At 44.8% G+C, this 23,413-nt stretch overlaps 1 protein-coding gene across 2 annotated transcripts in view; it reads right to left on the reverse strand.

The window, feature by feature from the left end:
• Positions 1-1,473: 1,473 nt before the first annotated feature.
• The window catches only part of IL2RB (interleukin 2 receptor subunit beta), a 29,346-nt gene continuing 7,406 nt past the window's right edge, over positions 1,474-23,413 (reverse strand). The window contains exons 6-12 of one of the 2 annotated variants that reach the window (XM_084809744.1): positions 21,698-21,761; positions 20,271-20,376; positions 14,879-15,024; positions 13,782-13,950; positions 9,139-9,247; positions 7,066-7,150; positions 1,474-2,845 (exon numbers count right to left, since the gene is read on the reverse strand). In XM_084809744.1, the coding sequence (XP_084665870.1) occupies positions 2,066-2,845; positions 7,066-7,150; positions 9,139-9,247; positions 13,782-13,950; positions 14,879-15,024; positions 20,271-20,376; positions 21,698-21,761 (1,459 nt within the window). In that variant the 3' untranslated portion in view covers positions 1,474-2,065. The remainder of the gene's footprint in view (positions 2,846-7,065; positions 7,151-9,138; positions 9,248-13,781; positions 13,951-14,878; positions 15,025-20,270; positions 20,377-21,697; positions 21,762-23,413) is intronic. The other variant, XM_084809742.1, reaches the window with a different exon arrangement.

The following is a 23,413-nucleotide window of genomic DNA, read 5'->3' on the forward strand; positions in this document are numbered from 1 at the left end:
GGTTTAACCCCCCACTTTCCCCCTTATTGTAACAAAGCTGTTATTTTATTTATTCATATGTTTTTATGAGTTATGATGATGAGTTCTATATTTTGATGAGTTGTGTTAGACTGCAAAAAAAGAAAAACAGCAACAACTAAATAAATCAAAACAGTTAAAACAGTTAAAAGAGAGACTGAAAGGACTGGGCATGCTTAGCCTTGAGAAGAGAAGACTGAGGGGAGATATGATAGAGCTCTTCAGGTCCTTGGGAGGTTGTCACAGGGAGGAAGGCCACGATCTTGTCTTGATCATCTCAGAGTGCAGGACACAGAATCATGGGCTCCAGTTACAGGAAGCCAGATTCCAGCTGAACATCAGGAAAAGCTTCCTGAGCGTTAGAACAATACGACAATGGAATCAATTACCTAGGGAGGTGGTGGGCTCTCCTGCACTGGAGGCATTCAAGACGAGGCTGGGCAGCCATCTGTCGGGGATGCTCTGACTTGGATTCCTGCATTGAGCACGGGGTTGACTCGATGGTCTTGTAGGCCCCTTCCAACCCTACTATTCTATGATTCTAAATTAAAACAATCAGCCAAGTTCCGAATAATTCTAACCCAAGTAAATTGAAGCACTAATGGCAATGAACCTCTTTCTTCTGTTTTTGGCAGGGATGGACAACAGGAGGCCTGTAGGCTGCATGTGATCCCCTGACCATTTTTGCAGCCCCCTCTACTGCCAAGTTTGCAGTGGCCAAAAAAGCAGCAGTTTGCCACTGAAATTCAGTGGTGCGACAAAAAGAGGGTAAATTAATTTTACTTTAAAATGAGGTGAGGGCAAGTGTCCTGGAACTACAATTTTGCTTGAAAGCAAGGTGTACACTTCCTACATGCCTTGTTTTAAAGGCAAATTGTTCCTTTTTTGCCACTGCCACGCTGCCAAATTTCAATGGCAAAATTTGGCAGTGGCATAGTGGTAGGGATGTTGGAGAACTCCACAGTGGATTCAAATGAGTTTGGATTTCTATGAATCCAAGCTGTGGATTCCTCAGCTGACCAGCTTGTTCCTGAGTCACATGGATTCTGTGAATTTGCAAACTTGTTTTTCACATTGGGGATGGATTTGCTCTGATATCCGTAAGCACTAATGCAAATTAGCACAGGTCCCCCCGCCAGTGAAAAACTGGTCCGCAAGTCCACAGAATCCACTAATGTGCATTAGTGCTAATATGAATTAGTGCAAATAGAATAAAAAAAAATCAGATTCCGACTATGAGCAGATGATGGAATGAAAGATGCCTGACAATCCGTGAAACACGAATTTAACAAATTCCATACATCCCTACACAGTGGTAACAATTCCACAGAGGTTGTGTGCCCCCCAATGGTTTTTTGGGGGGCAAAAGTGGCCTCCATACCCATGGAAGTTGCTCCCCCCACCTACTTTATGGTATCGCAATGTTACAGGGCTCCTTTGCTTCTGGAAAACATAATCAACCAAACATTTCTAATGTCTTGTAGTAGCAATAATATACAAAGCCATGACATTAGGTATACACACTTTCATTTGGGGCATAAGAACTTGAAAGCAGTTTTTGTGTTCCTGTGACTGAATTCTTGAGTGATACATTGCAACAGGGAAGAAAAGTTATATCTTTACCTCAGAAGACCATCTTACTGTCTCGTTCTCTTTGAATCTTTCTGTTGTTATATCTTGTTTTCCCTTCAGGTTGTGTGTTTGCAAGTTTGTTTTATGCTAAGGAAGGCTGTGACAGGCATCTGAGATAAGGAATGAATGGGTCCTATGAGTGGTGCTGGTGATGGAACCATGATCCTCAAGCACAAGAAAGTAAAGCCAACCCAGACCATGGAATGATGATGGAAGGATTTGGCAAGCAAACATTTGTTTCTTGTAGAAAAGAAACTTTGGAAGCCCATAAGCTGATCTGGGCATGCTTACTTGACTCCCATGGGGATGGCAGCCCCTGCAAAGCATGGAACCTTCCACTCTTCCTTTTTCCTGGAATAAAATGATGAGCCAGTACGATAATCTTGCTTTCAGAAATGGCCTCCCCTTGCACAGTTCAGACAGAGTGATGGTTGTAATGACTCTGGAGATCCCTCAAGGACAGGTAGGCCTCAGAAGAACTAGAGGATACTGCTCTGCAGAGATCATTGGCTTGGCCCTGATTCTGAATCACACACTGGAGAAATGCAGGCCTATTAATTTCCACCAAGCTGGTAGGAGGATCTACATTCCTGATCACTTCTGTTTCATTGGTATCAATACTAGACTGCTCTAGGACATTTGTCCAGGTCATGAAATACTGTTCTGGAGTCTTGGAGGGCAGAACAATGGGCTCACTCCCTTCTTTCTTCTCAAGCTGTTCCACCATCAGCGGTGTTGGGAAACTCTCCCTTGGTGGAAGAGCTGCTAAACAACCCCCAACTGTCTGGGTTGGGTCTATTGTTTCTTGCAGAAAAGTATCATTCTCTAGGTTTGCCAGGATGCCATAAGTAGGTGGTGGCTCTCTGTTGTCACCTGCTTCATGCAGCACTTTGTAGGAGTCACAGTCCTCACTGCCACTGCTCTCTTGAGTAACAGGGTCATAGGTGAAGTACACCTTGCAGGGTTCAATCTCAACAGAGTCGAGATGGTGGAAGAAAAAATAGCCGCCATTGGCAAAACAGCTGGATGAGGAATGTCCACTGGTCTCTGGTGTGTTGGTATTGGTGAGATATTCCTTGGGAAAGAGGAGGGGAGGGCCCTTGTTGTCCTTCTGCATTATCTTGAGCACAGAGACATCTGGAGCTTCAATAGCCATGTGGAAGGAAGACGTGGACAATGGAGAGGACAACCACTTCTGTTGATTTTATGGGAGTTGTGTGGGGAAAACAAAAGACAGAGGGATTCATATTCAAAACAGCTGAAATGCAAACTTCAAACAAAAGACCAAGAGAAGCTTAGGAGCTTTCCCTCTTTTCCCATAGTAAACTAATCCCTAACATTTCTCTATGCCATTCCCACATAGAGAATAACTTTTCCTGGCCTCTTTCCCCTAGTTCTCCTTTTTGGGGGAAATTTATTTATTTATTATTATATTTATATCCTGCCATTTTTTCCCACTTGCAAGGCACCCAAGATTGCTTACATGGTCGTCCTTCTCTCCGTTTTATCCTCACAACAACCCTGTGAGGTTGGTTAGGCTGAGAGTCAGTGGCTGGCCCAAAGTCACCCAGTAAACTTCATGGCTGAGTGGAGACTAGAATACTGGGTGTCCCAAGTCCCAGTCCAACACTCTAACCACTACACCACACTGGCTATCCAAAGCTTAAATCTTTCAGAAAGATTCCTAAGACTTCTCTATTGTGTTTGGGGACTTGTGTTAAACTGGGCCTCAGAGCAGCAATTCTGAAATATTGCTGCAGACCCCAGTTATGTTTTGCTTGTCCTTGGCAGACATTCACAGTCTTATGCTGTGTGATTGCTATGTGGGAGGCTGCTTGAAATATGAATGAATTAAAACCTGGCTCCTGATGCAGCTGTACTGTATACTCTGACCAAATTAACTAAAATGAAAGAAAGGGGTGGAAACATTGTTAAGGAGGGATAAGGGATTTTACTGGCATTGTCCATGGATGGTCTCACTGAGACAACTGTCAGTCAAGAGTCAAAACATGACTATTCAGCATCAGTTCTCATACTGGAGTCTACACTTGGAGAGGGGGGAACTTGAAAGGTTTCTGAGTGACAGCTGCTCCCTACTGCTCTTAACATTTCCTGCTTTTATTTTAATCATGTGCTCATAATCCTCCACAGGCCCCTGGGTAAGTGGTTCGTAGATAGGGAAGTTTGATGATTTTGTTCAGTCCACATTTGGAAGCAAACTGACCTCCTCCCATTTAGATCAGAAATTAAATTTAAATTCAGGTCTCTAGAGAAACTGTGGCTGAACAAAAAATTGTGACACTAACCCAGTAATTTGATGCAAAACAGTTTTGTGAAATTGTCCTCCCCCCACAACACACACACACACACACACACACACACTTTATCCCCAACTTTGTTTCACCAATTTTTTTCACCAGTTCTTCAGCACATTTAATTGGGAGAAAGTCCCATTGAACTCAACAGGGTTTACTTCTGATTAGACATGCATAGAACTGCACTGTAAATCTCTGATCCCCTGCCCCTAAAAATGATGGCATGGGATGCCTTTTAAACCCTTGGGTCACTTCCAAATAACACACCTTTGAGCTTTTGTAAGGTATTCTTTTTAAAAAGTAATAATAAAGAATTCCAAATGCAAAAAAAGAGAAGTTTTTCTTAATATTTCAGGTTTAAAAATAGAGTAGTGTGGAATGGCACACTGTGACTTTATATTTTTAGCAAGCTTTGCTTCAGTCACTGCCCTTTCTTTGGAGGAGCACATCTAGAATAAAATATGTGTGTGTGTGTGTGTGTGTGTATGATAAGAAGACTAACAACTGAGTATTTAAAAATATATATTTTGAGCTAAACGTTTCGGCTTCTGCCCTCATCAGTAGGTGTGCTACAGTAGCTGTGCTCGCTCTGTCTGTCTGTCTGTCTGTCTCTCTCTCTCTCTCTCTCTCTCTCTCTATATATATATATATATATATATATACTGTATATTCAACTGCTACCCACAATAATGGCAGCCTGCAGTGAGTGACAAAGGAGGCAGCCATTTTTTTAAAAAACGCAGTTTCTCAAAACTCAAAAAAGCACCCCAGAACAGCTCCTTCTGCAGAAAACAAAATGATGGCCAATCCAATTCTCTTCCCCATAAAACAATTTTGCTTCACCCCTGAAATATAGCCAGCCAAAACAAAACAGCCAATTCTGAGGTATGTGAAATGGCTGAGAAATGGTCTATGTCAATTCGGTACAGCACTGAATTGAATACAAACACCACAAGAAAAGGTGTTGGAAGGCTTGGCAACACACACACCATATGCAAGCTCTCCTAACCTACTTCTTTATGTATGCATTCATTACATTTTCCCCATGGAGCTCAAAGCACTGAGTTCTCCCACCAGGTAGTCTCTCATCAAGGCACTCACCAAACCCAGACCTGCTTAGCATCAGTAGTGCCAACCCAAGACCTTTTGCTGCCTGAAGCAGACCTTCAAATGTTCTGACCAACACTTTAAAAAGTCTTGCTGCACCTTTCAGATGTCAATTCTTTCCTTCATCTGTCCCCCTAAATTCTGTTGTCTGAAGCTGCCTAATTAAACCTGCCACATGGTAGGGCCAGCACAGAGCATTGGCAAGGGGGTTGCATCATGTGCTTTCACACCATGCCCAGGGTAATTATCTGTCTTCAGTGGGAGCAGTGGTGCAGTGAAGCCAGGGCATGCAGGGTTGAAGCACCAGGACATTTTGATTAGCATGGATGATGACCTCTGCAGTGATGTAGTAGTACGTTTTGAACTGCAGGTGCCCATCATGACAATCTCCATAGTCCCCCGCCCCCCCAAGAAGAGTCCAAAAACTCAGACAGTTGTATTGATCCATGTCAACAAACCATTTCTAGCAGTTTTCCTCTCCACCAGGAGCAGGTCTTTTGTGGTGCTAATAGGTCTTGATTGCCCATTCTAGCCAAGCCACCCACAAAATACCTTACAACAGGGATAGCTCGCAATAATAATTAGTGCTGTGCCAAAAATTTCTACCACATTTTTTGACCATTCCCATTCAATTTGATAGAAAATAAATTGCTTCTGAACAGAAGTTCAAAGGAGAAATTCTCATGGGTTGAGTTTGGGGTTTTTGTGCTTACCTTACTTATGAGGTGGCTGAGGAGTGTGCATGAGCATTCTGTCTGTCATTGTACAATAATCTCTATGGTAGCCTGCAGCCTCCTCGGCTTCCCGCACTTCAGTTAAAGCCATCACGAGGAAGACATTGTGAGGCAAATCCTCCCATGGGGCTTTTTCAGTTCAGAAAGTGCAGGTGGCCTGGGAGGCTGCAGAGCAATGGAAAGATGTGTGGCAGAGAGAGAAATAACACAGCCCCTCGGCCACCTTGCAGAGATTAGGTAAGCTCAGAAATACCACCAAAAGAAATTCAAAATTCTGCCTCAAAAAAGTGGAAGCCTCAACACAGTTGATGCTGTTGCCACCTACAGAAGCAGTGCAATAAACCAAAAACCCTTAGGAAAAAAGAAAGAACCTACAACCCCTGCCAATAGTGAGCCCTATCTGTGAGAAAGTATTGGAGAATTTATCCTCCCTTAGGAGAAATTTGGTGAAATTTTCTTCCAAATTTCTCTGCCCACAGATAGGCCGGAGAATTTTGAGAGGCCATTTGTGCACAGCTCTAATAATAATGTATTGTTGCTAGAAAATCCCTCTGTCCCACCCCAGGTACTGTGAGGATTGCAGCTAAGCTCACAGGAAACAGGGAAGTCTTAGGCTGGTGGCAGATGGCATCAGCATCCCTGATAATCAAAAAGTGCTTGGTGCTGCATCCCTGGAGCCACTACACTACTGGTCATCTGCCACACCCTCAGGCTTCTGTGTTCCCTCTGAGCTTAGCTGCAATCCTCACAGTTTCTGGTGGGAAAATAGATTTTCCAGCAGCAATATACTGCAGTGAGCCATCCTTGTGGTAATGCAAAATATTTTGGGGTGGCTTGGCCTTGAATGGGTAATTAATACCCATTAGTTTTACAAAAGACCTACCAAAGACATAGATAAAGCACAGAGAGAAGGAGGGAGAGGGGAGAGGGAGGGAGAGAGAGAGAAAAGAAGAGGGAGAGAGAGAAAGGAGGAGAGGAGAGAGGAAAAAGGGGGAGAGAGAGAAGGAGGGGGGAGAGGGGAAAGGGAGAGATGGGAAAGGGAGAGGGGGGGAGAGATGACTCAACACAGCTGCCTGCATTTTTGGACACTTTGGGGTGGGGTATGGCTATTAGGACTGTCATGATGAATGCACTACAAAAATTACCATTACACCACTGACTGGGAGGGCATGTGACAAGTTACCTCTATCCTGCTTGCCCTATTGCAGGCAGCAACCTTGTCCTAGTCTCCCTGTGCCCCAACTTCAAGGTCTCCATACCTGGACATCTCCATCATGGACTGCAGTGAGAGATGGGAAGAACTCTGCTGGGTCTGGCAAATGGATCTTCAGCATTTTCCTTAAACTATAGGAGAGAGAGTTTGGGAGAGAATACAAAGTGAGTACGGCATTGGAAGACAGTAGTGAAGCTACGTTTGGCTTGTGTACTGATGGCAGTTAGGAAGGCATTGCTGTATTGAATGAAATACCATCACCCTATGTCAGGGGTGGGCAACTTGTGGCTAGGGATGTATGGATTTTGTAAAAACTGTTCTGTCTATGTTTCGCTAATTATCAGGTGCCTTTTGTTCCATTGTTCGCTGATTGGCAGAATTGAATATTTCCCAATTTCCCAAGTTTGCGCAAATTTGCACTTGTGAAAATGTGTAACCCCCCCCCCCCCACGTACATTTTCATGCTTTAGCCTATGGGGAAAATGTGCAGTTTCAGCCCGTGTTTTTTTATAAATATTTTTTACATATTTTTCTATGACTAAATTTGTGTAAAATTCTGGAAAGTTTTTTTTTTTAGTCCACAAGTCTACATAAATCTATGCAACTCAGGAAAAGCCAGTCCACTGCAGAAGCCACAGGTCGGGTTTGATTCCGTTGTGGATTTCTCTAACATCCCTGCTTGTGGCCCTCCTGTCAGGGTGGATACTGAGCCCATAGAATCCCAGAGTAGTTCTGATTCAGAGGAAGAGCAGTCGCTCCTGGGAGAGGAGCGCGCCCCCTTTTCCCAGGGCCCGCAGCTGACAGAGATTCCTCCCACCAACATTCCTAGATTAGAAAGCAGTCCAGGGAGTGACCCAGCACAGATAGCAGACTGGGTGGATGCGCGGCGCAGACGCAGAGAACGGCGCCAAATGGAGGGCGCGGAAAGGAGGCGTAGTGCCCGGTTGGCGCTCAAGGAACGGTTGCGCCCAGGGGACCCAAGGGAAAAGGGGAAGGATTCTCCCTAATCCTTATATTCAGGGGTCTGCCAGTAATTGCCTTTCAAATGGGGACCAACTGTTCCAACTTAGGGCATAGGGATGCTGCTGCTCAGATCTAGTTGCTACCTGTAGAGTTGTTAAGTTGTAAAAGAAGAATAAAGCTTTGAAAAGAATCCCTTTGTCTGTGTCTGGACTTGGCTACTGGATTAGACTGAGAGAGCCCTCCAAGGAGCCCTTGACACCTCCAGATATTTTGACCAGAACTCCCATGACCTCCAGCCAGCAGAGCTAATGGTGAGGAATCATGGGAGTTGTAGGCCAAAACATCTGGAGGGCTGCAAGTTGCTAACCCCTGCTCAGGACAACTGAAAGTCCCATCCAGGGTGCTTCCGGTCAGAGGCCTCCTAGTGCTAACAAGCAAAAGACCACTGTGGAGCTATTCCACCTTTACTTCCTTACCTGATTTTCTTCGGGAAGAAACATGTCAGAAGAAATGGTAGGAAAACATTGGATAGTTGCAAATGGAAAAAAAATTGCCACCTGGACCCTAATTCCGTTACATGAAGCACAATGAAAGCCTTATCTGAAAGCACTCCCCAGTCCAGAATTCTACTTCCCATCTGTATTTAGCAAAACCTATCTGGGCTTTTCCCAGTTTCTCTTAGAAAAAAAATGCTGGAATCACCGGGTTCTATCAGATCTTGCATTAAAGACCATATCTCAGCACTTCCCCAACCTGGTGGCCTCTAGATGTGTCGGACTGCAACTCCCATCATTCCCAGCTAGTGTGGGCATTAGGTGATGTAATCCAACATATTTAGAGGGCCATTGAATATGCTGGTTGGGAATGATGGGACATGCAGTCTGACACACCTCAAGGGCACCAAGTTGGGGAAGGCTGCCAGATTCTCTACACCTTAGTGTGACTACAGTGGTAAACATGCCCCAACCATCTGTTAATCTGTGTTCCCACATGATGAGGCACACACGACACAACTGGGACACAAGTGGAAATGAGACTAAAGATGTGTCACTCCTTGGGAGGGGTGGGGTGGAGGGGGGACGCTGTTGGTTGACTAAAAGATGCATAGTCAACATCCCAGGAGAAGGATGGAAGCAAGATTCCAGTTCTCTTTTACCGTTTTGATATTGGTGATTTGGGCATCAAGAAAATGGCGATGAGGATGATGGAGATCAAACTTCCGACAATGGTTAGAAGAACTGGAAGGGAGGTACTTGGAGGTGATGCTTCAAGAATAATTGGAAGAAGAGAAATAGAAATTAGCCATTCGTTGAAGACAGTTGTCTCCCACCTGAACCTAAAGGGAAGTCCTTATGGAGCAAATAGGCTGAAGGATACACACAACCCAATGAATGATTGCAAACTTTGATCCCCTGGTTAACAAGGAAAGGTATTTATATATGAAAGGCTGAGGCCTTCTTCATAGTAGGAGCATTTGCATTTTAATCCTGCCTTGCCTTCAAGAAAGAAGCTAGGGATAGCATACAGAGTTCTCCCCCCTTTTATCCATACAACAATCCTGTGAGGTAAATTAGGTGGATAGCAACTGGCCAAAGCTCATCTTCATGGCTGAGTGGGGATTTGAACCAGGGTTTCCTTGATCCTAGTCCAACCTTCTAGCCCAGGTGTAAGCAGCCTGCTGCCCTCCAGAAGTTTTGGACCTCAGTTCCTGTGATCCCTGACCATTACTCATGCTGGCTAGGGTTATGGGAGCTGTAGTCCAAAACATCTAGAGGGCCCCAAGTCACCTACTCCTGCTTTAACCACTATGCCATACTGCAAAACTTCATTGACTAAAACATGCAGTTGAATTATTTTCTGCTTTCACAACATTCACATGTGATTCAAAGGTCACATGTGCTTTTAAGGATGTTAAGAACACAAGAGGATCCTGCTGGATCAGACTGAAGGTGGATCAGTATGCTGGATCCACCTAGTCCAGCATTCTGTTCCCCATGGCAGCCAGGCAGATTCCCTACAAAAGTTCAGAAACAGGACCTGAAGGCAACAGCTTTCTCCTGCTATTGCCCCTCCACCCCACAGCAGATAGTAGTCAGACCAGGTCTAGCCACTGTCAGGCATGCCTTGGTCACATCCAGATTAGACTACTGAAATGTGCTCTACATGGGGCTGCCCTTGGAGACTGTTTAGAAACTCCAACTGCCTCAAAATGTAGCAGCCAGAGTGGTTTCGCATGTTCACTTTTCAGAACGTATTATACAAGGTTTTTTTGTTTTATTTGCACTGGTTTCTTAATTGTTTCTGGTCACAATTCAAAGCACTGGTCATTACTAAAAAAAAACCAAAAAACCTTAAATGGCTTGGGACCAGGTTATCTGAAGTACCTACTCCATGTGCACGGACCTGCTTGCACATGGCGTTCAGATCTGAAACACTGCTCCGTATTCTGCCATCTTCAGAAGGGTTTGCCCCGCCCCCTCTTTTGAGTTTTAAGAAAGTGGCAAAAACTTTTAAAAAATCCTGGTGTGCCTTTAAACTGTTTTAACCTCCTCCTGAAGTGGAGGCTGGTGGCTTCGATTTCGATGGGGCTGTGATTCCATTCCAGGTTTTAATAAGAACCAGGCAGAACTGTAAAGGAACTATCCAAGGTGCTGAACCCTATCCCCAAAATATGTTCTGTACCTTGGATAGCTCCTTTAGAGTTCTGGCTGGTTCTAACTGAAAACCGGAATGGATTCACAGCCCCACTGAAATCGGAGCCACCAGCCTCCACTGTCCTCCTGTGGCAATGTATTTTTAAACAAACCTTTTCGTTGCATTCCCTTGCTGGGCTACTATTCTAATGATTTATTTGACACATTGCATTTATTTTTATTTCATTATTTTTATGGGATTGTGTTTTGGATCTGGAAGTCACCTCAGGGCCTTTTGGGGGGCCAAAACATGGGGAAGAAATGTTCTAAAAAAGACAAGGGAAAAAAGAAGAAATGTACAGCCTTTGAAATACAGAGATTCTGTTTGGCTCTGCTGCTACACCTCTCCTCCATAAGTCTGCCTCATCTCTTCTTAAAGCCACCTAAGCCATCCTGTGGCATGGAATTCCAGAAGGCAGGGATGGGGAATCTCTTTCAGCCTGAAGGCCAAATTAAACTTCAAAGAAGCTCTTGGGGGCCTCATTCCAGTGGTGGGTCGGGACAAAGCCAAAAGGGGGGGAATGCAAAAATTAAGTAGCAGCATCTTGTAGCATAAAGCTCTCACTGCCAGTAACTCAGCCTTAGGAGAGGCATTTCAACCTTTTAAAATGGAGGGAAAACTTCACAAAAGCTGGGAAACCACCAAATGACTGGTGGTGTGGGGAAAGGGGGTGAGGCCATGGGAAGGGGGCATAGGCCACTGGGGAATCCTAGATGGCCGGATTTGGATCCCAGGCCAGAGGTCCCCCACCCCTGTCATAAGGAATTGATGCATTTTGTGAAGCAGTACTTTCTTTTGTCTGGTCTGAAACTACTGCTGATCAATATCATTGTATGAGCCTGAGTTTTTACACATGAGGCAGCTTCTTATCTTCTTATCAGGCTTCTGTCAGGAATGACTCTGAGCATGTGGAGATTTCTGGCAGCTCAGATTCAGAATGGGAACAGCCAGAACACGGGGGAGGCACCCTCCCTAGTGAGCTCAGATACAGCAAGACTTTCTTCCCAAGACCTTGACACACAGATGGCCTAGCCTAAACGCCCCCCCCCCTTTCCTCTACCATGAGAACCCAGGTTTCGGAGGAGGAGGAGAGCAAGGGGCATTTGAGGGATGCTAGGGTCTGTTACAGAGCAAAGCGGGAAAAGTTAGAGACAGGGAACGCTCCGCCAGACACTCATGGAAGCCATAGTTGGAGGGAGCCTTCTAGGGAGGGGCATTCCTGTGAAACAAGTCTAGCCGAGAAGTTCATGCCCAGACTGCTGGCAACTTCTCTAACTTCCACTTCGTATCATCTATTGATATTTGTGGATGTGTGGATTAGCTGGTTCACTGCAGTATGAGAGTTTCTTATAGAATCTGCATTTGTGAAGAACTAATCATTAACTAATAAAGTAGTGTAGCCTGAAGCCTTGTTTCCTGGAGTGTGTTGATTGTGAAGGGGGAGGACGAAGGAATGTGACAGCTTCAAACTCTTGCTTCAGTTGGGTTTGTAATGCAAACCTACATTTTCCAAAATGCTCATTCACGCTGCAACTGCTTCTGCTCGAGGTTTCTTTTCCACATGATCAGTGAACAGGTGTTCACCATACATGGTGCAAGGGAGGCACAAAATTGACGGAAACCTCATACATTAATACTTGAAGGTTCATGTGTGGAAAGGCCAGGAGTCCTTTTCCTTGAACAAATGAATGACCAGAGTTGAGGCTACATATTCTGGAGTGCCACCTTCTGGTTATTTTCCCTAATAGTGAAAGGTTTCTTTATATGCAGGCAGGCAGACAGGACCAGTGGAGGCTGGTGGCTCCAATGTCAGTGGGGTGATAAATCCGCTCCAGGTTGCAGTCACAACCAGTCAGAACTCTAAAGGAGATATCCAAGGTGCTTTGCTGATTGGTTCTGACTGAAACCTGGAGCGGATTCATTGCCCCATGGGCACTGGAGCCACCAGCCTTCACTGGACCGGACACAGATCCAGAGGCAAGGCCCAAAGGCTGGATCTTGCTGTCACAGCTCCCCCCACCCCATTTTGTAAGTCATGGTAAACGGGTCATTTAAAGCATTTAGAACAGACTTCTCCAGCACCCTCCAGATGTGTTGAACGGCAACTTCCATCACCCTAGCCAGCAGGGTGGGAGTTGTAGTCCAGCACATCTGCAAGGCAGGAGGTTGCGGAAAGGTGATTTAGAAGGTGTACAGGCACACGCCCTCTGGCCTTTTGTGCTCGTGGCAAGTGATTCAGGGGATCCATTTACGCCTCATGGGGAGCTGACTCAAGCAGGGGGAGAAAGCAAGAAGCAGGCACCAAGAGCCCCCAAAAGCTGTTTGCTTTGGCCCTTAAAAGCTGGTTTAGGCTGTAGCCCAGCATGTAGGTTCTAGCATAGGTCTCTGGCTCATCCATGCTCCCTTCCTCCCACTGGTGGATGTTTTGAGCAGGGATGGCAGAGGGATTTGAGCTTTGCAATTTTCTGCATGAACTGACCTGATCTGTACCTCCTGCACTAATGTGCAGATTGGCACCTAGTTATCCAGGGGATTTCATGCTTCTCCGAATGCTGTGACACAGTTCTCAGTTAGTTTAACAATGTGAGCATAAGCATGTTTACTCAGAAGTAAATCCCACTGTGCCCAAGGGGACTTGCAGCCTAGTAAGTATGTTTAGGATTGCAGGTTAAACTGGGAAATGCAGATGTTGGGAGAAAATAGGTTTAAAATCTGAATTTCAATGTGAAATTTTGTGCAGGTGTGTGGTTTTTTTTTTAAGTTGGAAGATTAATGCAGGAATGGAATGAAATGGATGTATGGATTAGACATATATGAAAGTGACACAGACTGGAAATAGGCTAATTTACCCTTCCCTGCTTATGAGTGGGTAGGGTGTACATGCATAGGCCTCTGATCATGCAACATGTTATACGCATGGGGGATGGTGTATGTGCATGCCTGAGGCTTCTTCCCTGAGGCTTCTTCCACAGGTACCCTGTTGGTGCCCACATGCTCAGAGCCTGTGTGAACTGAGCGTTCGTCCCTCCACACATGTAAAGTCTCTGGAATCCTTATCTGTCCCATTCCTCTAGTATCGCACAGGATTTCTTCCCTGCATCCTACCTTTAGGATCAGTCCTCCATATTACCGGCATGCTCCAGTTGCTCCACACACTCTTGTACATTTTCTTTATTAACTTGGCACGAACGGCTGCCTCATACGCTGTGTCAGGAGAAAGAGTCTCGAGGATGAGCCATTTCTGATCCCGACCAATGGTGAGGATTGTGTCAGCCTGCAAAATAGAAACAAAGACAGGGAACGATTTCTGGGTTGCGTGTGGCCATTACACACACACACACACACACATTTTGGGCATTTGCTGCCCTCTGAGGCTTCCAGGAATTCCATGGTCATGCTGGCAGAGGATGATGGGAGTTGTAGTCCAAACACACTTGGAGAGCACAAGGTTGGGGAAAGCTTGCCATATTATAAATTACTTCTCCTGTATTTGAGAAATCGGCTATCCAATAGAACATCCTCAACAGTACTGGGCTTAGATCAGGAATGGGCAACTTGTGGTCCTCGTCCTCCAGACATTTTGCCCTACGACTCCCGTAAGCCCTAGCCAGCACAGCCAATGGTGAGGGATGCTGGGAGTTGTAGGCCAAAACATCTGAGGGGGGCAAAAGTTGCGCACCCTTGGCTTGGGTGGACAAACCACCTGGCTTGGTAAGAGGCAGCTTCTTATAAAATCCTGATTTTCGTAACTGGGATCGGCACAAAAATTCTTTATATCAGAGGTGGGCTGCTTGAGGCCCTCCAGATGTTTTGGCCCACAACTCCCATCAGCCCTAACCAGCATAGCCAATGGTGTGAGCTGATGGGTTTTGTAGCCCCTAGCATGAGTGCCTCCTGCACTCATTCTGCAATTATTCTGATTGCTGTGTTAGAGTTGATTGACCAATTGAGGCATGACTGCCCGATTTCTTTGGCCTTGTAGTTATCTCCTGAAACAACACATATAGGCTACTAACCAAGACATATTTTTCTTGCACAAGATGAGGGAGTTATTTTCTGCTGTGTCTCTGAACCGTGTATCTTTGTTTTGATTTTTTAATTGTTTTAATCTCTGTGTATTCAGGGACAGAAAAGCAAGGTAAAAATTATAAATCAAGTCTTTGCCATCCATGAGGAAATTCCCGCCCCCCCAACATGCTCACCTTGCCAGAATTGTTTATTTTGTACCTTAGTTGGTACTCCAGCATTCCTTTGAAATAATGGGAGAGAATGCAGACGTTCCAAGTTAAATTGTAGGCATGGTTGTTGGGCTTTTCCAGTTGAAAGTTGCAAGGAGGATTGAGTTGAACTAAATGGGAAAAGGCAAGAGAGGCACCAACTATTAACATTTTCAACAACAAACATTTTCATGGTTGCTCCATGAGAGAAAAGAAAAATCCAAACTTAACCATTGGGCAATACTTTTTTTTAGGGCCAGCCAAAATGTCACAAAAGAGTGGGAAAGCTTTCGAGTTCTCGAGTTCTCTAGAGAATTCAAAAGCTTGCACACTCTTTTGTGTCATTTTTGTTGGTCCTAATAAAAAATAAAGGTATTGCCCAATGGTGGATTAAGAACAACAAATCTGTTAGGCCCTGTTAGACCTCTCAATGACAAGAGGACTTTTCCTATTGTGTTCTACCCCATCTCTGTACAAGTGGCCCACAGAGATATAAGAACACGACCACAACACCTTCAGTGAAAGAGGCATGGAAATGGCTGTGCCATTTACATCACTCTCCTCTCTAACTTAAATCTGTCACTGCTGGAGGAACAATGGCTAGAACATCTTCACAAATGAGGGAGCCCTGCCCATCCAGGAACTGAAAGAATGGAGTATAGGTTGCTGCACAGTCAGGAACTGATGTAACCCTGTGTGTGGGTGGGTGTGGAGTCCCCCCATAGCCACCGCTGCTGGAGATACAGCCACAACAGCTGCAGTGAGAGGGGTAGGAAAGGCTTTTACCATCCTCATCACCTTCCCCTCTAACTTACATCTGTTGCTGCCAGAGATGTTTTGAGAGAAACATCTTCATGGGTAAAGGAGCCCTGCCCATTTAGGAAATGAAAGAACGGCACGTTCGTTGCTGCATGGTAAGGAGCTGGTGCAGTGCTTCCTGCTGGAGACACAACCATAAAGGGAGCAGGTTTACAGTGTTCGTTGCAAGTGATGGACAAGATACGTTTTGCCAGGATAGAGGAACCTCTGATTATCTAATTTACTGTCAATGTGATGAGTGGGAGATATGATGGTGGGAGAAGTTACAACATAAAATTACAAGATAGGAGATGTGGTTGGGGGCTTGCTCCTAGGGTAATCTTCATTCCATCCTCAGTGATGTGGGTTTTGCTACTCTCTTCCTTCAGTTGACCTCGATGAAAGTTAATGCCAGATCAGTTAAAAATAAAACATCTCTCCTTCATGAACTTATTTGGAGGAGAAAGTAGATTGGGCATATTCTACTGAAAACTGGGTGGACACAGTTATCAGATCAACTTTGATACAAATTGTTCCAGCCAAGCATTTGGTCTATCATCAATTGTGCACTGAGGGATAGGGTAGTTGAGTGACTGTTGTCCTCTGTGAGCCTTTCTCCTTATGAAGCTAACCTTATGAAGATAGGCCACGTTGTCAGGGTCTTCTGGGAGTTGAAGTCCCAAACATCTGGAGATCTACCTTCTGCCCCCCTTTGCCCTAGTAGACAGTGTCTGGCCTTGATTGTGTGTTTTGGTGTTGGGTGCCAGGGACCAATTAGGAATGCTGCTAGTGTACTGTCAACCTCACCACACAGACCTGGAAGGTTGGAAGTGGTCTCAAGTCTGGTGTTGGAGGCACTTGGGTTTTTGCTACTGGGGCAATTCTGCATTAGTGCTTAGTCCACCTTGTCTAGTTCAGCACAAATCTTAATGGAAACCTTGAGGCTGTCTGAGGTTGTCCATGTCATGTGACAGCCTCACCATGCTGCCTACCCCTGATCTATATTAAAACTGCGATAAACATTCTCAAGATCTCTGGGGGCTGGAAGGGGGAATGAAAGACCCCCCCAAACTATTTACTGGTTTTGCTGTTGCCTGTTTTGAGGTCCTAATGGTAGCACTACTGGGTCTCTTGCTGGCTGGCAGTCACCCACCTCCCCTGCTCCATTTTGAGTTAGGAGATTTTTGAGTGCCATGGTGCATAAGGTGTTATTTGGTTTTTAATTATTAATTTTGATTTTTTTATCACAGTTATTATTTATTTATTTACAATATTTATATGCCACGCCATATCTAGAACAGATTTTGGAGTGGTGAACACAAGAAATACAACAGTAAAAGAGTAACAAGATTAAAACACCACATTAAAATTATACTTGTTTAAAAACACAATGCCAATGAAAACTGTAACTGGTCAATTAAGGAAGGCCTCCTGGAACAGTGCTGTTTTCAGGAGGCGCCAGAAACAACACAGTGTTTATTATGGTTTTATCATTGTTTCATTGTGTTTCATGGTTTTAAATTTTGTGTTAAACCCTTGCAAGGGGTTACTTTAAAAGGCAGCTTATCAATCTCTGAAATAAATAAATTCATCTTCCTTTCAAGTCTCTGATTATCTCCCTGTGACATGAAGTAACAGGCAGCAGTAGTGTCTGCACCATAAGGCGGGAAGTGTCATGTAATAAAAAGATCTGAGGCAAAGAAATAGATTTCTCACTTAAAACCAGTGGGGAACCTAATTTATGGTATGCTAAGACTAAGACTAAGAGTCTTTACATAGTGTGCTGAGCTTTGTTTTGGCCTTTAGAGATTATAAATATTTTTTTTAAAAAAATAAAAGCAGCAATTTATCTGATATCCTGATGGGTCAATTTCTTACTGGAGTTAGCTCATTAGCTTAAAAGTAGGGGATGTCCAAAGACCCAAATAAAACACCAACAAGTGTTTTATTTACCTGGGCATTTTAATTTGTTTGTATGAATTTTATTCAGTCGACAAGTTGGTGTTTTACCCTTCTCGATTTGATGGATTGATGTTGTATTGTTTTTTTTATTGTTGGAATGTTATTTTCTCTTTATACACTGCCCTGGAACCCAGTTTTGTGGGTGAAAGGGCAGTCTAGAAATGTAAAGATCAACCAACCAACCAACCAACCAACCAGTTCCTTGATCTATGTACATTTTAATTTCTTTAATCCATATGTACTAGGGATGTCCGTCGCTTGGAACTCCATTTTGCTTTTGGCTCAATGGAGTTCTGTGGGGTGCCCAGCACAGCTTGCATTTGTGAGCTGAGCTGCAGCTTCCCCCCCGAACTCTGTTGAGCCAGCTGTAATTTGTGCAAATAGAGATCTGTGGCTGCAATTTGTGGAAATTTCAGCCACATTTTATGTAATTTGCTCAGACTTTGGCCAGAATTTGCACAATTTGTGCCAATTAAAAAATACAGAAAAACGTGAACTTGCTGGACTCACTCACTGCAGAGCAAGTTGGGCTTCATAGGATGAAAACGGATTGCAGTCTTGGGGGCTGAATCAGTGGCAGCTTGTCGAACTTCACCCCCTGAATGGATTTCTCCAACATCCCTAGTTTATACCTGCTACATTTCTGCCTCAGAGAGGACCAGCACCATCAACAGACTGCTTTGCAGAGGAACCTTAGCTCAAGGTTAGACCATGCACAAGGTCCTAGGTTCAATTCCTGGCATCTCCAGGTAGAACATAAGGCAGGGATCAGGTAGAAGGTAATTGAGAAAGACTTCTAGCTGAGACCCTGGAAAGCCCCTGCCAGTCACAATAGGCCAGGGGTGTTGAACCCCTTCCAGCCTGAGGGCCAAATTCAATTTTGGAGAAGCTCTTGGGAGCTGCATTCTAGTGGTGTGTGGGGCCCAAAGGCAAAAGGGGCCAGAACCAAAGGGGCAGGCCAAAAATACCAAAGGTACCAACATATTTTTGCTAAAAGCTCTTGCTGCTGATAAGAGCCAGCATGGTGCAGTGGCTAGAGTGCTGGACTGGGAGTCGGGAGATCCGGGTTCTAGTCCCCACTCAGCCATGGAAGCTCACTGGGTGACTTTGGGCCAGTCACAGACTCTCAGCCCAACCCACCTCACAGGGTTGTTGTTGTGAGGATAAAATGGAGGAGGAGGAAGATTATGTACGCCACCTTGAGTTCCTTGGAGGAAAAAAGGCGGGATATAAATGTAATAAATAAATAAACAAACAAACAAACAAACAAATAATAAATAACTGCCTTCAGAGAGGCATTTCAACCACTTAGAATGGGGGGGGGGAAATATCAATAAATGACTGGTGGTTGGGGGGAAGAGGGAGTGGCCATCTGGGGAACCCTGAAGGGCCAGACTGGGAACCCAGTTAGGCCTGAGACTCAGCAACCCTGCAATAGACAGTAGTGGGTTAGATGGACAAATAGATGGGTTAGATGGACCTGGCATAAGGCAGCTTCCCATGTTCCCTTTTTGGAATAAAATGTCCAGCCAGTGGAGGCTGGTTGCTTCCACGTCAGTGGGGCAGTGAATCTGCTCCGGGTTTCAGTCAGAACCAGTCAGAACTCGAAAGAAGCTTCTGCACCTTGGATAGCTCCTTTAAAGTTCTGACTGGTTCTGACTGAAACCCGGAGCAGATTCACTGCCCCACTGATGTCAGAGCCATCAGCCTCCACTGTGCCCAGCTTTCTCTTGAAAGCGACAAACGCAGCTGGCATGTAAAGAACTATTTTGTATCGAATGAGATGGGGGGGGGTCATCTGGTCCTCCACTGTCATTCCTGAATGGCAGCGGGTCTTACTCTCAGACTACATGGTGGGAGATTTGCGATTGGATCCGCCCAACATGTTCTTAAAAGTGTCAATGCAGCTGTGAGGATGTGTGAATTCAATTGGTTTGGGGCAGCAGAAATGCTGGTTAATGTAAACCCTTTCCTCCTGTGCCATTTATTCGTTCGTTCATTCATTTAATAGATTTATATACTGCTAACATATTTAAAAATACCTCTAAGTGGTTCGATTTTTGATATTCCAAATCAAAACCTCCTAGGGTGGCTATTTACACAAAGCCCCAAAAGGGAAAATGCGCCACCCCAAAAGAAGATACAGATTTGTAGTAAATAATTACTACAATTAATGCATCTTGCCATAGTGGCGAAGAGTGGGGACCCGGGGACCAGTGTCCCTGCCTGCTCAGTCTGCTGTCCAGGTGCTGTGGATGGGCAGCTTCAAGGCCCCTGCTCTGCCTTCTTATATTTCTTTATCCTTAAACCAGACAGTCTTTCGAATGTTTCCACTACTGGGCAGTGCTCAGTGGGCACTGTATTTGATTGGCTGAACACCTGTCATTGACCTGAGCATCACGATGGCTACCCACTAAAGGCATTTTGTCATTCAGGTCTGACTTTTGGCTCTGGGATGAACCCGTTTTCTCTTTTCCATAGCTGAGCACTAATTTGGCTGTGTAGAAGTTGGTGCTGAGAAGCTCAGGTGTGAAGAATAGGCAAAGGTGTTTTATGATCTGGAAGGGGAGCACAGTACATGACATCAGGAACTGAAGTCCAGGTGTTCTCAACTCACTGTTCTGAAAAGGGGTAAACGTCTCCTTTTGAACATTCTTCCAGTTCTCCCCAATATGGCAAGACACAGCCATGGCAATATCATCTACAGTGGTCAAGCTGTAGCCCTGAAGACAAATGAAATGGTATGCATTATGATCATGCTCACTTTTATTATCATCATTAGTGTTGTTGGAAAGAATAATTGGAAAGAACCATATGTAGAAGTAGGACATGTCAGCTGGCATTGCATAAACGGCTGATAGCTGTGGCACAGATTTTCTTTTCTGAATAAAAATTGGGAGGCTTATTTCACACTTATGCCTGATGGGAAGGAGGTGCACTTAGAACAATGTCTCACAGAGACATATGACTACAGCAGGTAACTCTCAGTGAGAACAGGTAATTCTGGCACATCTCTGTACTGGGGTGTGCTCCTGAATGTTGCAGTGTGTGGGGCTGGTGGGGTGGTATTGAATGATGCAGTCTTTTACACAGTCTCAAAGCAGTGCCCTCACACAACTTTGGCTGATGGACCAGTTGACGCCCCTTCCTGGAAAAGGCAGTTCTGGTCACTGTCATATATGCTTTTGTTCACTGCTGATCTAGAACTAGAGTATGGGTTCACCCACAGACCAGTTCACAACCCAACTACAAACCATGGGTGCCCTTCATGGGTTGTTCATGGTTAACAAAGCATGGTCGGTTAGAGCGGCTGGGTTCAGACAACACGACAGGCCCCATTAGCCTTGAGAAGAGAAGACTGAGGGGAGATATGATAGCGCTCTTCAAGTACTTGAAAGGTTGTCACAGACAGGAAGGCCAGGATCTCTTCCTGATCATCCCAGAGTGCAGGACACAGAATCATGGGCTCAAGTTACAGGAAGCCAGATTCTGGTTGAACATCAGGAGAAACTTCCTGACTGTGAGAGCAATAAATCAATGGAACCAATTACCTAGGGCTCTTCCACACTGGAGGCATTCAAGACGAGGCTGGACAGCCATCTGTCAGGGATGCTCTGACTTGGATTCCTGTATTGACCAGGGGATTGGACTCAGTGGCCTTGTAGGCCCCTTCCAACCCCACTATGCTATGATTCTATGATTTCAACAACAACCCATGGTTCAACGACAACCCACACTCAACCCATACTCAACCTTGAGTGTGGGTTATCACGTTATGTGAGCCCAGTCTTTATGTCAGAGATGCTCACAAAGAAGAAAGATTCTAATCTGTCATAGCAGAAAGACAAAGACCCTGGTGGCAGCTGAAAGGCAAACCAATTTATTGCAGTGACAGCATTTTTCACCAGTGCTGTATTTTCAGCCTGAAATAACGATGAGAACAATGAACAACAGCAAGAACAAAACTGCAATAATGATGAGAACAATGAACAACAAGAACAAAACAAGTTCTCCTCATTAGCTAGTATTTTCTCTTTTACCCACCTCAAGGATCAGCTGGCAGATCCTGGTGTCTGCCCCGTGCAATTGGCATGTCTTAGGTTGTTTCCTGTAAGACACAATTCCTGTAAGACACATAACTCTCTAGGCCAGCTTTCCCCAGCTGGGTACTTCCAGATGTGCTGGACAACAACTCCCAGCATGACAGTTGGAGATATTAGGCATTGTAGTCCAGTATACTTGGAGGATGCCAGATTGGAGAAGGCTACCCTAGGCTTTGCAACTGGAGCTCATTTCACACAATACAAGGCAGCACACCCAAGTTTGCCTCTGCATATACACTCAAGATGCAGCTACAGCCAACCCAGGTTTCCTGACAAATGCAGCTGTATGAAACACTGTCTGTTAACATGTATTTGCTCTGTTCATGCTTTGCGTTTTTTAGGGGTACATCTCAAAAATGAGAAGGTGTGCAAGTGTAAATCAAGATTGCACTGTTGACATCCAGTGTCACACATCACATATTCCAGCTAGAAGTCCAAATTCAGTTGCTTGTTTTATATCAGCATCAGGAACTGCTGCCTTGACAGTCAAACCTGAATCCCCCTGGAGATTTTTTGAACAGAGTCAAATGGATGATAATCAAATAGGTGGACACTGCAAATTTAGGATTCCCTGGTAACAATGACATCCATTGGTTCAAACAGGAACCTGGTTCACACATGCATGCTCATCGCTTGATGTCTGCATTTTGAAGTGATAACTTGCATGTATGCATGGGCTGGTGCAGCTATAACACCACAGACAACATGTTCAGTTCATTTAACCTTGCATTGTATCAGGCACAATGGATAAGTTCAACGCATCCATCTGCTCACCATTTGTGCCTAGTTCACACCTGCATGTTCATCTCTGGTGACTGGAACTGCAGTGTCAAATGATAACTTGCATGTGTGAATGAGCCAATGATCTAGCACCATAGATAGAACTATCATATCGCCTTAAATGCTTTTCAGTTGAATCCCATTCAGCTGCCAATTATCAGCACCCCCCCAATCCCCCACTTTCAGGTGTTTGTGACGGGGCTTTGTGCATTCAGTGAACATCAGAAAGGCAAGAGGAACAACAAAGATGCAGGCTTTCCGCAGCACCATCCCTGTGTTCTGTTATATAATGGGCATAAATACATAGGCACCCTTCGTAAGGTTCCAAATTGCGGGGAGCGGTGCCTACGTTTATGCAAATGTGAGCACACTGCAGACATGGGTGGAGCACTCATACAGCAGGGGCTGAGCTGCCACCTATCTCCTTATGCATGTTCAGCACCAAACATCTGAAAGAGGCCAAAATGTAGAGTCATCAAGTTTAGACAAACCAAGGAATGTACTACTTGCATGTGTGAACTGAGCCTATGTGAAGAGTAATCAAGAGTAAAGAATCCTAGTGAAGTACATAAATGTGTGAAGCAGGCCTGGTGGCTAGCGGTTGAGTATTGTGCAAACTGCCCACACTGAAAAGCATCATGTTCAAGGTAATATGAACATTTGATCTGTGGTATTGTACCAGTCTAGCTCATTCAGATCTGCAAGCCATGATACGCTGTCACAGACGTCAAGCAATAAACAATCACGCATGATGAATAGAGATCGGGGAGAAATTTCTTTGGTTAACATTTTAATGTGAACGCACCTAATTCACACTTCCCAAACCAATACATGAATCAAGACTTCAATATTTTGCACTTTTCCAAATTTTGCAATG

This window comes from Heloderma suspectum, chromosome 7 (genome assembly GCF_057233095.1).
Source record: "Heloderma suspectum isolate Gila_16-S chromosome 7, 16-S_ref, whole genome shotgun sequence".
Lineage (NCBI taxonomy): Eukaryota > Metazoa > Chordata > Lepidosauria > Squamata > Helodermatidae > Heloderma > Heloderma suspectum.